Source organism: Hypanus sabinus, chromosome 7 (genome assembly GCF_030144855.1).
Source record: "Hypanus sabinus isolate sHypSab1 chromosome 7, sHypSab1.hap1, whole genome shotgun sequence".
In the NCBI taxonomy this organism is placed as follows: domain Eukaryota; kingdom Metazoa; phylum Chordata; class Chondrichthyes; order Myliobatiformes; family Dasyatidae; genus Hypanus; species Hypanus sabinus.
In genome coordinates, this window is record NC_082712.1 from 129750798 (window position 1) to 129767069 (window position 16272).

A 16272-nucleotide genomic window follows, 5' to 3' on the forward strand; every position below is an offset into this window, starting at 1 on the left:
CAACCAAGATGATCTATGGCCACAATATCATAATTCTGTATATTGATCAATGCGATGAGCTCATCTACCTTTCCTACAATACTCCTTGCATGGAAATATAAACAGCTCAGAACATTAGCCCACCATGCTCAAATTTTTGATTCCTGACTTTGGGTAGGGTCTTAACATCTGTCTCTATAACCTCTTCACTATCTGCTATCTGTTCAGGCACTCTGGTTCCTATCACTCTGCAATTCTAGATTAAACCATTCCTCTCCCCACCCCCAACATCCCCCACCCTGGCAGCATCAGCAAACTTCCCACTTGGATATTAGTTGTCCTCCAGTTCAGGTGCAAACAGTCTCTTCTGTATAGGTCCCACCTTCCCTGGACGAGAGCCCAATGATCCAAAAAAATCTGACACCCTCCCTCCTACACCAACTCCTTGACCACATGTTAAAAGCACTAGCAGTAGGCATAGGCAGCAATCCTGAGATCACAACCCTGGTGGTCTTGACCTTTAACTTAGTACCTAACTCCCTGAACTCACTTTGCAGAACCTCATCATTCTTCCTATCTGTGGTACCTACATGGACAATGACCACTAGCTGCTCACCCTCCCATTTCAGAATATTCAGGGCTCAATCCGAAACGTCCTGGATCTCACCACCCAGGATGCAACATACCACTCTTGAATCTCATTCGCATCAACAGAACCTCCACTCTATCCGCAACTTAATGAATCCCCTATCACCAAGAATCACCTCTTCTGAGTCAAAGGTACACTCAGTGCCAGAGACCTGCCACTATGACTTTTCTCTGCTAGGTCACCCCTCCCTCCTAACAGTATGCAAAGTGGTATACTTATAGCTGAGGGGGAAGGATCACAGAGGTACTCTGCACTGGCTTTTTAACCCCCGTCTCCTTCTTGTTACCCAGACTCCTGTGTCCTGAACCTTGGTGTAATTATCTCTCTATAGGTCCTATTCGGGAACCTTTCAGCCCCACAAATGATTGGGAGTTCAATAGGTACATTTAATGTCAGAGAAATGTATACAATATACATCCTAAACTTCTTTTTCATCTAGTTCCAGCTCCAATCCCTAAACACAGAGAATTAGAAGCTGCAGCTAGATGCATGTCTTACAGGTGAAGTTGTCAGAGATACTGAAGGTCTCCTTGCCTTCCCACATCCTGCACAAGAAGCATTGAATTATCCTGCCTGGCATCCCTACTGTAATAACTGTGCAAAGATATAAAAGCAAACAATAAACCTACAGCTTTTTTTTACTTTCTCTCACACGTGTCTCCCCGGTGAAGCCTCAAATAATCACTCTGACACTGTCCACTCCAATGTATTGAACAGCCAAGAACCCAAAGTACAATGTTGTGTTATTTTCCATGAAGCTTTGAGTATGTTCTTTCATCTTATGCTCTGCCTGATCATCTCTTGTGACAGAGATAAAAATAGATTTCCTGCCGCTGTCTCTAAGGAGTTTGTACATTCTCCCTGTGGCTGTGTGGGTTTCCTCTGGGTGCTCTGGTTTCCTCCCACGTTCCAAAATATTACAGGTTAAGGCATTAATTGGTCAAATGGGGGTAACTGGGCAGCGCGGGCTCATTGGGTCAAAAGAGCTATATCTCTTTAATGTTAATCATGCTATATCTCAAAATAAATAAATAAAAATAAAATGCCTGTTTCAGGAATCTGGTCTCAGTCATGTGTGAGCTATGGCCAGCCCATCATAACCATCTGAGTGCAATAAGGTCCTCAGTACTGGTGATGTTAGTCTGGCTTCATTTATCTTTGAAATGAATTTAGAGAAGTTTTCACACTTAACATTGGTACTATTTTTCCCTGACTTATGATATGATTCTCACTGAAACTGGTCAGAATCACTGCAGGAATCTCTCATTTATGGTCAGGTCATGACAATGAACAGCTAATCTGCACTTGAGCTGCAAGATTTGAACCAAAAAGGGCACCTCTTCATGAAACAACTGCGATGCTGGAAGTGGATTTCCAGCAGAGCCAAACCTCCATGACGATTTTCTACACTGTGTGATGAACTGAGGCTGAAACTGTGGCCATGCTTCAGCTGCTCCAGGCTTCATGTCCATGAACTCACTTTTGTTCTGAGTGTTGAAACTCACTTTTATTGTTTGCATAATTTGTGTTTTTTTAATCTCTGTGCATTGGGTGATTGTTTTTTTTTTAAATAGGTTCTTTCAGGTTTCTTGTAAGGAGACAAATCTCAAGGTTGTATAATTTACACATGCTTTTATAATTAATATGCTTTGAACTTAAGTTGTTCTCCACTATTTACCAATAGACAGTTCCAGGAAAGAGTATGCACTATGATTTATATCATGTTTTATGCTCCAGATTCCAGCATCTCTTAACTTTTTTGTGTTTATGCTTTGTACTAGCTTTGGATTAGAACCTGAACAACTCAAACATTCTCAAGGATTACGTTCACAAAAGACAATGTTTTAAATTCACAGAATTCATCATGCATCCATACAGTCATTGATAAAATTACAGAACTCATTTATGCACACTGGGGGGGGGGGGTAATGAACAAGATTACTTGATCTCAAAGTAATTATTTGAGGAACAAAAACTGAAAGAAATGTTAACTAGAAATTGCATCACTCCTAAATATGAGTTTTAAAAACTATGAACGTCCTCCCACCCATGCTGTCTTGTGTTGGTGCAGATTGGCAATTTTGTAAAAATTTACAGACAATGTTTAGCTGAAGTAAAAGTAGAAAATGCTGAAGAGGAAGAAAAAGAGTAATTGTTTCAAGTCATTAATATTTTAATCAGAACTTATTTATTTGTAAATACTTTAAGGATGTTTATATGCTACAATTTCTTTCCCTTGTTAATGTTCAATCTATGATGCTTAGAACCCTACCTATGTATTTGCTGACCCAACTATGCATTAGCTTTCAGAATTCCAAACTTAAAGGGACAACCCTGCAGGAAATGGATTTTATTTCCTGTCTGGAAGTAGAAAGTGCTTGCCTCTCCTGACTTTTCATATATGGACCTCATGTACTTGCAGATGAGGTTGTAAAAACAGAGGCTTGACCTCAGCAACTCTGGTTTCGGTAAGGCCTCAGAACAGATGTAAAGAGGAAATGGGAGGAAATAACTGCTGAAATCACTGCCAGGTGTGATTTACCTCAGATCTGGGAACAATGCAGGTAGCTTCAAAATCGTTGCACCTGCATTTTCACTTAGATCTGTATCCACAAATATTTCACCATGGAAACAAGTTTGCTGGCTGTTTGTGTATCCTCCTCAATGCCTTAGCCATACTCAACAACTTACACAGCTCAAAGTACACATCACATGCACAGTCTTAACAATGAATTATGACATCATAGTATTTTGATATTAATTTGTTCTTTTCAAATACAGAACTGGTGCCAATTCAAGCAAAGCAAATAGGGACCTTCTGGACCTAATGAGTTAGGACAAAAAAGGCAACATTCCTTTAAAAACTGGATTAATAGAGACCATCAACTGTCCTGAAGCCAAAAGTCACAGATTTAGAAAGTACAATAGTTCAGTAACTTCACTACCTTAAACATGACTCAAAACCTGACACAAAAGTCTATCAGTTTAACTTCGCTTAACTCCATATATGCACAGAACTTGTGCATATGTGTATTCACTATCAATGTTTCAAGAATAGCTTCTTTCCCTACACCTTCAGATTTCTGAATGGATAATGAACCCATAAAGTGAGTGTGCGTGTGCGTGTGTGTGTGTATTTTTATATATATTCTCTTTTTCTGCACTACTTATTTAATGTAATTTTTATATATACTGTTATGAATGTACCACAGCTCTGAGGGGCCGAAGGGTGCAGGGTAGCCCCCTCCTTTGTGAGAATCGCAAGAGCATTATTGGGTTGGGTCAGAGGACCCAGGAAATGAGAGAGAGACATGGCCATTGTCTCCTGGAGACAACGTTTGTGGATTGGGGACTATGCTATGTGCAAGCCCTCAGGCAAAGTGGGCTGGTTGGGAGAGAGATTGCATCACCCCAACCTGATTGACATCTACTACCCTGCGAGTTAAGATAAAAGAGGGGCTGTAGGAACAACCCCTCAGACGCACCAGAGGAAACGCTAGCGATCCCGTAATAGCGGGAAGCCATTTGAAGGAAGCCACGTGCGTTCGGTTCCCTTGCCTGGGGGCTGGTGGCTGGTACCACGGAAAATGACTTGGAACTAACAACAGGGAACCAACTCCCCCAACTCACCAGATTGGCCTCATAAAAGATCCGGGCAAGTTTAAAACTGTCTCTCTTAAACCCAAAGAGCTGCAGCATGAAAGGACAGTGACTTTTATCTTTCCATCGGACAATACAATATCCCCTAGACAAACGATAGAGCTATTGCTTAATTGATTATTATTATTATTATACCCGCATTTTTAGATTGAGTATTGACGACGTATATTATCTGAATGTCTGTATTAATCTTTATAAATAAAGACTTTTAAAAATAGTACCATCAGGCTTCGAGCTTTGCTGGTAAGTGACCCAGTTACGGGGTTCGTAACAATACATATTGTAAGTTATAGTTTTCATTATGTATTGCATTGTGCTGCTGCAAAACAACAAATTTCATGATGTCCCAATGATATCAAAACCAGATTCTGATTCTAATTAATCACTGTAGGTAAAGCATAGTTTAACTAACCTTCATAAGTGCTTCTGTTACATATATTATGAAGAAAACATAATTGACTATTTGTAGTTCCATATCGTATTGTATATTCATTATGGGTATGCATTCCAGGATTATTGGGAAGATATTAATTAGGATTACCAGGTAAATGAAACATTCAAATGCACTGTTGTATACCATACGATGACAATATTTTGAAATTCTGCCTCTGTAAAAAACAATACATATACACTTTCAGAATTGGGAAATGTTCAGGTTAAAACTACAATTAAGTACATTTTTGTAATGAAATTCTTTCTGAGCAATTGCACAAACCAAGTCTGTAACATTCCCAACAATTTCAATAGATGAAAATCATAGTTTGGCTGTACAATTTCCATACATGAATTTGTATTGGCAGCAATCAAAATACTTACGTAATATATATGGGTGATTGATGAAATATTTAAAAACCCTATTATTATTGGCATTCATGAAAATAAGTGACTGAAATTTTTCAGATCAAATCACAACACTCTAAGGGAACAATTTTGTGTGAAAAAAACTCATGAGTAATGCTTTTACTATCCCTTCTAAATTAGGCCTTCAGTTCGAAAGTGGCTATAATTTCTATCATGTTAGCATTAGATATTGTAATAATAATCACAATACAGCAACTATAAAGAATCTAAATTTTAATATGTAAAGGAGATTCACATAATGTATGGTGGTAGCTTTACACATTGTAAAATTACATTGTTACAAAGAAACTTGAGGAGTCAGTGGTTATGAATAGAAAACTGGGGGGTGGAGTTTCAAGATGGCGACGTAAGCATCTGCCTTTTAGGCGCTCTTTATTTTTTTAACTATAATCACCCTTTAATTAGACCTTTTCGAACTTAATCATATGAGTTGCTACCTTTGATTGACCCTTTTTTCCTAAAATAATAGTTGATCTAATCTTGTCAAACCTAAAATGGCTACAAGTAAGAAATCGGCTAAGGATCCTTTATCCATCGACGCAATTGTTGGTCTTTTGGACACTAAACTGGATGTTAAATTTGCGGTTATGGAAAGTAAATTGGACAATAAACTGGATGCTAAATTTGCGGCTCTGGAAGGCAGACTAGAAGGTAAATTGGACAGTAAACTGTTAAGTTTGGAAAGGAGGATTACTTCGAAAATATCCGATCTTGAAGGAGTTGTTAAATCGCTTGAAACTAAGTTTCAGTCGCAGGCGTTAGAGGTTCAACAGCATGGAAATAAGATCACGACTCTTGAACAATCAATTTGTGAAAAAGCACGTACAATTGAAGTGTTAGAGAAGAAGATAGAGTCGACTGCTAAAACTTTAGATCAGTACAAGTTTAAAATTACTGATCTTGAAAATCGTTCTCGCAGACAGAATTTGCGCATCATCGGAATTCCCGAAAAAGTTGAGTCCGGTGATTTAACTGAATTTTTCTCTAAATTACTGTGGGAAATTTTCGGTGGTGAAGGTTTGAAAAATGAACCTGTTATTGACCGCGCTCATAGAGTTGCGAGGCTTTCGCCTGTGTCTGATAAACCACGAGCGGTGATTGTTCGCCTTCATTATCCTCGTGAGAAAGAGCTTCTAATTCGATTAGCTCGTAAAAAAGGTATGATCTCCTACAGAAATTATTCATTTCGAATAGTTGAAGACTATTCGTATGAAGTTATGAAAGCCAGGATCGCTTTTAAACCAGTGATGGCAGAGATTCATTCGTTTGGTTTTAAACAAGCCTTAATGTATCCAGCGAAGCTTAGAATGGTGCTGCCCGACAACAGTCTACACTTTTTTATCACTCCTGAAGAAGCGAAGAAATTTGTTGAAGAATATCGATCCTCTAGTGCAACTTGAACTATGAGTTACATTGAAGATTTTTTTTTGGAGAGAGGATGTTATTTCATTTTAAGTTTTAACCCTGGAAGTTGGGTTATAACTTCTTATTTTGAACTATGGGTCTGGGTCTTTTTTTTACTATTATTATTGCTTATAGATGCTGTTTTAATCTTTATAATATCCTTTTTTTATATACGTTTGTATTTTGTAATAATGAATTATTTTTTTCAAAATGTCGTTTCTTCTTCCCATAAGTCTTTACTTTTTATAAGCGTTTATTTGCTTGCCTGTATTTAGAAATGGAACAAAGGTTTTGAATTCTTTTTCTTTAGTTTTTTTTTAAATATGTTGTAGTGTCTATTAAATCTTTTTTTTTTATAAAAATATTCTATTTTGATAACTTTTTTTTTACTATATTTTCTCATTAGATTGCTGAATTTATATTCATATTTTGTAATATGGCTTTCTCAAAATGTCGTTTCTTCTTTCCATAAGTCTTGGCTTGTGAAACGTCATCTTTGTATCTGAATATGGAATTTCTTTTTTAAAGGTGTATCACATTTTTAAACTTTAATGTGCATTTTTTTTTATTAATGATCTTTCTGGTTTTACTATTTTAGTTTTTTTTTTTGATTTGTCTGATATGGGTGTGTATGTGTATGTGTATGTATATATATATATATATGTAGGTATATATATATATATATATATTTTTTTTTGCAACTCTATATTTTAATTGGGGTGTTATATAGTTTTTTCTTAAAAAATTTTCTTATGGAGCTGCCATCTTGAAATGGGGGTAATATTAGTATTAGTTTATGCGCCTGCCGCTTGGCTTTCTTTCAAAGGGTGGGGGGAGGGGGGAGGGATCTTTTTTCATGCTTTTGCTTTTTATTTTTTTGCTTTTAGTTTATGGGCTGACTTTAAATTGTTAATATTGTTGAGGTGTCAGGATCTCCGGTTGCTCCTGAATCAATTTTCCTTCTTCCTAAATTGTGGGTTATGTGTCTTTTTAACCTTTTATGATACACACAATTAATATTGGTATGATGGATAAATCTATTAACTTTATCTCGTGGAATACTAATGGTTTAAATCATCCGATTAAACGTAAAAAAATATTTAAAGTATTCCATAGATTGAACGCTAATATTATTTTTGCACAGGAGACCCACATTAGGAGGGAGGATAATCAACGTTTTTTTAGGTTCTGGAAAGGTCAACAATTTCACTCAAATTGTACCGCTAAAATTAGGGGTGTGTCTATTTTTATAGACGCCTCAATTTCGTTTACACATTATGAAATTATTTCTGATCCACAGGGTAGATTTTTGTTGATAACTGGTTCACTTTTTAATCGGAAAGTTGTTTTAGTTAATATTTATGCTCCAAACTTTGATTGTCCTGAATTTTTTAAACGTTTATTTACTTCTCTTCCTAATTTGAATGAATATATGTTGATTATGGGTGGAGACTTTAATTGTTGTTTGAATCCTTCGATGGATAGATCTAAACCTATTCGAACTCTTCCGAATAGATCAGCTTTACTTATTAATTCTTTTATGGTTGATTCTGGAATTACTGAAATATGGCGGTTTTTGAACCCTAAAGGTAAAGAATTTTCATTTTTTTCACATGTATATCATAGTTATTCTAGAATTGATTACTTTCTTATTGATCATCGTTTATTAACAGATGTTATTGATTGTAAATACGATTCTATTGCTATTTCGGATCATGCGCCTTTGAAGTTATCTATCAAGATTTCGGATTCTTCTATCAATACTAGATCTTGGAGACTTAATGCTACTTTACTTCAAGATCCAGAATTTATTACCTTCATAAAACAACAAATTGACTTATTTTTTTCAACAAACTATAATGAAGAGATTGATAAAGGAATACTTTGGGACTCTTTCAAGGCTTTTATTCGTGGACAAATTATTTCATATTCCGCTGGTAAAAGAAAACAAAGATATTCAGATATAGCTTTATTGGTGGATAAAATTAAAGAAATTGATAAGATTTATTCCGTTACTCCTACCAAAGAACTTTATAAGAAGAGAGTTGAGCTTCAAATGGAACATAGTTTATTATTATCTTCTTCAATTGAGAATCAATTAATTAAGACTAGGGCTCAATTTTATATTCATAGTGATCGAACTGGTAAATTGTTAGCTAATCAATTAAAAGCTATTTCGACTAAGCGACAAATTATTAAAATTCGTAAACAAGACGGTAATTTAACTACTGATTATAAAGAAATCAATAACACTTTTCAAGATTTTTATAAATCTTTATATCAATCAGAATTTGACGGTGACCGGTTTACGATGGATAATTTTTTTAATAATTTGAATATTTCTAAACTGATAGATGAAGATTGTAGCTTGCTTGATGCTCCTATTTCTATGGATGAAATAAGAGAGGCTATCTCATCAATGAATTCAGGGAAAGCTCCTGGTCCTGATGGTTTTATTGTAGAATTTTTTAAAACTTTTTCTTTATTGCTTTCTCCTTGGCTATGTGAAATCTTTAATGATGCGTTTGTTAAGAAGAGATTACCTCAATCGTTTTATGAAGCTACTATCTCTTTAATTCTTAAAAAAGATAAAGATCCTACCTTATGTGCATCTTATCGCCCTATATCATTATTAAATGTAGACTCTAAGATTCTTACAAAAATTTTAGCCATTAGATTAGAAAAGGTATTACCACAGATTATTTCAGAAGATCAAACTGGTTTTATTAGGAATCGATATTCCTTTTTTAATATTAGAAAATTGATTAACATAATTTATACTTCATCACCTACAACCCCAGAATGTGTTATCTCATTAGATGCTGAAAAAGCCTTTGATAGAGTTGAATGGACATATTTATTTAATGCATTGAGAAACTTTAATTTTAGTCCTAATTTTATATCATGGATTAAATTAATATATTATAAACCTGTTGCTTCTGTTCTTACAAATAATTATAGATCCTCTTTTTTTCAATTATCTCGTGGTACGAGACAAGGTTGTCCTTTAAGTCCTTTATTATTTAATATTGCATTAGAACCTTTAGCTATTGCTATTCGTGAGTCTCCTAATATTTTTGGTATTACCCGTAATGAGAAGTTATACAAATTATCGCTTTATGCTGATGATTTGTTGTTATATATTTCTAATCCTAGTAGGTCTATTCCTGCTATTTTATCCTTGTTGGCTCAATTTGGTAGTTTTTCTGGTTATAAGTTAAACTTAGATAAGAGTGAGTTATTCCCTTTAAACGCGCAAACTTTATTGAGTGATAGGATGCCATTTAAAGTTGTTACTGATAACTTTATCTATTTAGGTATAAAAATCACCAAGAAATATAAAGATTTATTTGGACTGAATTTTTTACCTATGCTTCATCAAATTCAGCAACTTACTACTAGATGGTCTCCCTTATTTTTATCATTAGTTGGTCGGATTAATGCTATTAAAATGATGATTTTACCGAAATTTTTATATTTATTCCAAGCTTTACCAATTTTTATTCCTAAATCTTTTTTTGATAATATTGATTCAAAGATTTCCTCATTTGTTTGGCAAAATAAAAATCCTAGGTTAAGCAAAAGGCAATTACAAAAGTCTAAAAAAGATGGTGGTCTAGCTTTACCTAACTTTAGATTTTATTATTGGGCGAATAATATTCGTAACCTAATGTACTGGAAACTAGATTTGGATTCACCTGTGTGCCCACAGTGGGTAAATTTGGAATGTAGTGAGGTTAAGGGATATTCTATATTTTCCGTTCTTGGTTCTTTTCTTCCTATTGATTTAGCCAAATTCAATAAACAGATATCTAACCCTGTTGTTAAACATACACTACGAATTTGGTTTCAATTTCGCAAATTCTTTAATCTGAAAAACTTTGCTTTGGACAGCCCTATTTTATGTAATTTTTTTTTTAAACCTTCATTGACAGATCAAGCTTTTAGTATATGGAAAAGGAAAGGTATAAAATGTTTTCGTGATCTTTTTTTTGAAGGTACTTTGATGTCTTTTGATCAACTATCCAACAAATTTGAATTACCTAAATCTAATTTTTTTAGATACTTACAAATTAGAAATTTCTTATATAAAATTCTTCCATCTTTTCCTAATTCAACTCCATCGGATTTTTCAGATTTGATTTTTACTTTTAATCCTTGTCAGAAGGGATTAGTAGCTTTTATTTATAACATGATTATGAAGATACAGCCAGAAATATCGGATAGAATTAGACAAGAATGGGAAAAAGAACTTCGATGTAATATATCAACAGATAAATGGGAAAAAATTTTACAAATGGTTAATTCCTCCTCTATTTGTGCTAAACATGCTTTAATACAATTTAAAATTGTACATAGAGCTTATATGTCTAAAGATAAACTTGCCCGATTTTATTCGCATATCAATCCTCAATGTGACAGATGTCACTTAGAAGTGGCTTCATTGACTCACATGTTTTGGACATGTCCCACTTTACATAACTATTGGAAGGACATTTTTGATGTCATTTCCTCAGTATGGAATATCGATTTACAACCCCATTTTATTACTGCAATTTTCGGTATACCAAATGAAGATGGCAATCAACTTTCCCCTTCAATCAGACGAATGATTGCCTTTGTAACATTAATTGCCAGAAGGTCTATATTACAAAACTGGAAAGAAGTAAATCCTCCTACTACATTTCAGTGGTTCTCCCAAACTATTTCTTATTTGAGTTTGGAAAAAATCAGAAGCACTATCTTTGATTCTTCAATTAAATTTGAAGAAACCTGGGGACCATTTATTCGACACTTTCATATGAATTAATTTGGCTTATTTCAGATCCTTTTCTCTACTTATACTTGTTCAGGTATGGAGTTCTGGAGTTCTTTTCTTGACACCTTTATATATTTATAAAGTGTTATTATTGCCCATGTTAGTGTTAGTTTAGTATTTTTTTTCATTATATATTTTTTCTCATATATAATTTCAATTTTTTTTTTCTTTTTTCGACGATTATTTTTGTTTTTCATATATATTTACATAGACTTGATTGATTTATGCACCTTTTGTTGATGGATGTTTTAATAGGATATTATTATCCTATTACTAATGTAATCTCAAGTTTATTGAATCTGTAATCTATTCATTATTTTGTGTTGTTTTTTTTTTATATATGAAATTTAATAAAAAGATTGAAAAAGAAAGAAAGAAAGAAAGAAGAAAACTGATGTGAGTATGACTGAAATTTTGAAGAGTTGTCAGATGAGCCTACATTTATATACAGTAGCATATTTAACACCACGTGTTGAAATAAAGAAAAACGGCAGCAAATCTCTGCAAAGTAAGATCCCAAAATATAGCTGAGATAAGGCCTGACCACTTTAATTTAAGAGATAATGTTTGACCATTAAGTATTGTAGTGGGTTTTCGGTATACCTCCCCTGCTCTTCTTTGAAATAGAATGAGATTTTTTGCATCCAGCTGAGATGAGAATTAGGACTTCAGTTAACCATATAACCAGGGAGGGTGTAGCACTCCCAAAGAACACCAGAAGAATGTTAACTTGATTTTCTTGTTCAAGTTTCTATGATCTGACTGATATCCAGACAAAAATAAAATAACAAAATCAGCGAAGCATTGAGCATAGAAACAGGGCCTTCAGTGCAACTTGTCCACTCTTACTGTCAAATACCTATCTATGCTACTCCCCTTTATCAACAATTATGTCTTCAAGGCCTTGGCATTCAAGTGTTCATCTAGATCAGGGTTTCCCCACCTGAGGTTCACAGACCCCTCTGTTCATGGAAGGGTTCGAAGGCATAAAAAGAGTGGGAACCCCTGATCTAGATACCTAAATGTTTTAAGACTCTCTGCTTCCAACACCTTTTCAAACAATCCATTCCAAACTCCAATTGCCCTGTGGATGAAATAAAACATCCTTACAGCCCACTAAAACCCTTCCTCCCTACTTTAAAACTATACCCTCTGGTTACAGACATCTGTGCCAGTGATTTAATTCTCAACCTCTTATAATTTTGTATTTCTTCACCTGACCCCCTCCTTGCTACTAAATGATTTATGATTGATAATTAAATCACAAAGCTACAAAATAATATGGAGTGAAGTCTGGACCTGACCATTAGTTAAGTACTCACAGAAGTTACAAATATTAACCACTTTATTGAAACTGAACAAAATCACCAAATCCACTTGCTAATCTCAGGAGTATGGATCAAGGAGAAACTACTGTAAATTGGTTTATTAATAAAAAATACAAAGAAATAAGAGCAGCAGTAGACCATCTGCCCCCTTCCCAGATTGTCCATGATTATATTGAATGATAGACAATCTACACTCTTCTCAATTCCTCTTTGAGCACAATTTCCTGATTTTTCAAGAATGTATCTACACCCCATCTAAATACTTCTAAAATGATCTAGCCTCCACAATCCCCTGGAGTATTGAATTTCAGAGATTCACCACTCTCTGCATCTGCTTCAAATGAATAGCCTCTTACCTTGTAACTGTACACCCTCTTTCAAGGTTTCCCCCAATAAAAATATTTCAACATTCATTTTAATACATATTGTGTTACTCAAACAGCAGTTTGTCTTTTTTTAAGTACTTTAAAAAAACTATTTCCATGAAACAATGGATAATAGGGCAGCTGCTTCATTGAGCCAAAAATGTACTGGTCCCAATATGTCTTAATTAATCAAAATCTACTATATTGAATAGAATCAGAAAGTCACGTAAGCACTCAGCATGTCGGGCAGTATCTGTGAAGACACTAACAAAAGCTAACATTTCAGGTCAATGATCTTTGATAGTAAATTGATTAAAAGTTGTTGAACAGAAAAATCTTCCCCCACCCCCCTTCAAACCCACTGCCTAACCGGCTGAGTAGTTCTAGCAATCTTCTGTTATTATTTCAGATTTCTAACATGTTATTTAGCTATTGTATTATGGTTAGAAAGTGGAATTTGCTATTACAAGGAGTGGTTGAAATTAACCATAAAGTTAGATTTAAGGAACTGTGAAGTAGTAAGTAGAAGAAAAAAGCTATCGGATTAGATAAATAGGTACGGGCAATGTAATATAAATATAAGAATGGAATAGATGGGCTCAGTTGCTTGCTTCTATGCAATTAATTTATTACAGTATTTGGAAAACATCCAAAGTACCAGCTATACTCAAATATTCATGTTGTGTGGAAATATAGCTTACACTGAAGATCATGGCAATTCTAAAAGCAAAAAGGTCCAGAGATGCTTCAAAATGAAATGAATGCATTATTTTTCTTAATATATTAAAAGTTCTAAACTTCTCTAAAGATTACAGAGCTGGCTCCAAACAACAGCACTGTAGCATGGTTTCCCAGTTCAAAAGATGAACCAAATTGCAGCTAGCACCGTTTCAAATAAATGCAGTCATATTTAAATTTAGCTATTGCCACTTTGCTGCTCAGCATTCGAAAAAAGGCAATGATCCTCAAACAGTCAGCTAGCTTCAATACACATTATGATAGCCAGTAAGGATAAAGGCAAGAGAGATTACTTTACTGAGAACCATATACTGTTGGAGTTTACTGAAATACATGCCAGGGGTCCAGAGTCAACTAAGAAAAAATTGACAGCAATGGGCTGAGATCATATACACAAGGTTATCATGCTCTTCTACCCATTCCCCTACACCAACATCTTCTCCAATATCTAGCAATACCAATCAATCCAATAAATATTTACCTCCCACAACACTTTGCAAGTTGATAAGCCTTTGATAATGGAAATATTATTCATCCTACACCTCTTCTTGTCCATAATGATAAAAATAAGAGAGATCACCTGCACAAGAGGAAGGCTGTCTCAGAATGCCTCACTGGGTTCTCCTCTTCCTTGTGATAAAGAGACAATTAAGACGCAAATGCAATCAAGAGATTGGCAGGCAATAAACGCAAACTACTGGAGGAACTCAGCAAATCAGGCATCATATACCAAGAGGAATAACAGTCAATGCTTCAGACCTAGACTCTTCATCAAATATGGAAAGGGAGCAGAAGCCATAAGACAATGGCAATATTTAAATCCGTTCTCATATACCATCCTGCAATAGCAAATCGCATTCGTATATCAGCTTTTAATCCTAGTGCGTACACTGCAATTCCACACCTAGAAAGATAGCTAATCACACGTCATTTTACTCTGCCAGAGCTTTGTTTGTATGGAAAGCACATTTTTTGTTTGGCACATCACAGTTGACCCTATCAATTTTTATTGACACACCATGAAAAGTGACCTATCTGGGTGCATAATAGCTTGGCACAGCAACTGCTCTGTACATGACTGCAAAAGAACTACAGAGATCAGCACATCATGGAAACCAGCCTCCCCTGTACTGACTCTGTCAGTACTTCTCGCTGCCTCTATAAAGCAGCCAACATAATCAAAGACGCCCCCCCACCTCAAACATTCTATTCTCTCTTTGATCAGGCAAGAAGATACACATGGTTGAAAGCATTTACAACTAGGGTCAAGAACAGCTTTAAAAAGCTACTGATAGTTCACTTGCATGTTAAGATGATCTATTGACTTCATAATCTACCATCATAATCTGCTTCCTTATAGTTTACCTGTGTTGCACTTTCCCTGTAACTGTTATAAGCCATTCTGCATTCTGTTATTATTCTACCTCAATGCATTGTATAATATTGTATAAGGCCTTGGTGAGACTGCACCTAGAATATTGTGTGCAGTTTTGGTCCCCTAATCTGAGGAAAGACATTCTTGCCATAGAGGGAGTACAGAGAAGGTTCACCAGATTGATTCCTGGGATGGCAGGACTTTCATATGAAGAAAGACTGGATCGACTAGGCTTATACTCACTGGAATTTAGAAGATTGAGGGGGGATCTTATTGAAACGTATAAAATTCTAAGGAGATTGGACAGGCTAGATGCAGGAAGATTGTTTCCGATGTTGGGGAAGTCCAGAACGAGGGGTCACAGTTTAAGGATAAAGGGGAAGCCTTTTAGGACCGAGATGAGGAAAAACTTCTTCACACAGAGAGTGGTGAATCTGTGGAATTCTCTGCCACAGGAAACAGCTGAGGCCAGTTCATTGGCTATATTTAAGAGGAAGTTAGATATGGCCCTTGTGGCTAAAGGGATCAGGGGGTATGGAGAGAAAGCAGGTAGAGGGTTCTGAGTTGGATATCAGCCATGATCATACTGAATGGCGGTGCAGGCTCGAAGGGCCGAATGGTCTACTCCTGCACCTATTTTCTATGTTTCTATGTGATCTGTATGAACAGTATGCTCAACAAACTTTTCATTGTACTGTATGTGACAATAAACCAATTCCAATTTTCAGTACATGTGACAGTATAGATAAATAGTCTGAGAGATATAAACAAAGTCACATGGTGAAATTATACTATGTTATAGAAATATTAAAATTGACATGTAGAAAGGTTATTGATCTTCCATTGGAACTACAAAAAGTTAGAAAACAAGCATATTATCAGTTGTGAAAAAGGGACAGGGTGGAAAGAATAAAGCAAATGTCTCTTCGGTGAAGTCAAAGGGAAACTAGCAGTATATGAGTGAGGCAATGGTGCCTGCTAAAAGGTGGTGGCAAAAGTTCATTACTCACAACTAATTAGAAGAGAGAACTGACACTGCAGCCCTTTGAAATCTGATGCAGATATTAATAGAAATGCTCAGCGATCAGCCAGCC

General features: G+C 35.3%; 1 protein-coding gene across 1 annotated transcript in view; it reads right to left on the reverse strand.

Moving 5' to 3' along the window:
• LOC132397545 (low-affinity Na(+)/H(+) antiporter NhaS1-like) overlaps positions 1 to 16272 on the reverse strand; it is a 122289-nt gene that overhangs the window by 11240 nt on the left and 94777 nt on the right. Inside the window, exon 16 of the mRNA XM_059976371.1 lies at positions 4701 to 4896. Within this exon, the coding sequence (XP_059832354.1) occupies positions 4701 to 4896 (196 nt within the window). The remainder of the gene's footprint in view (positions 1 to 4700; positions 4897 to 16272) is intronic.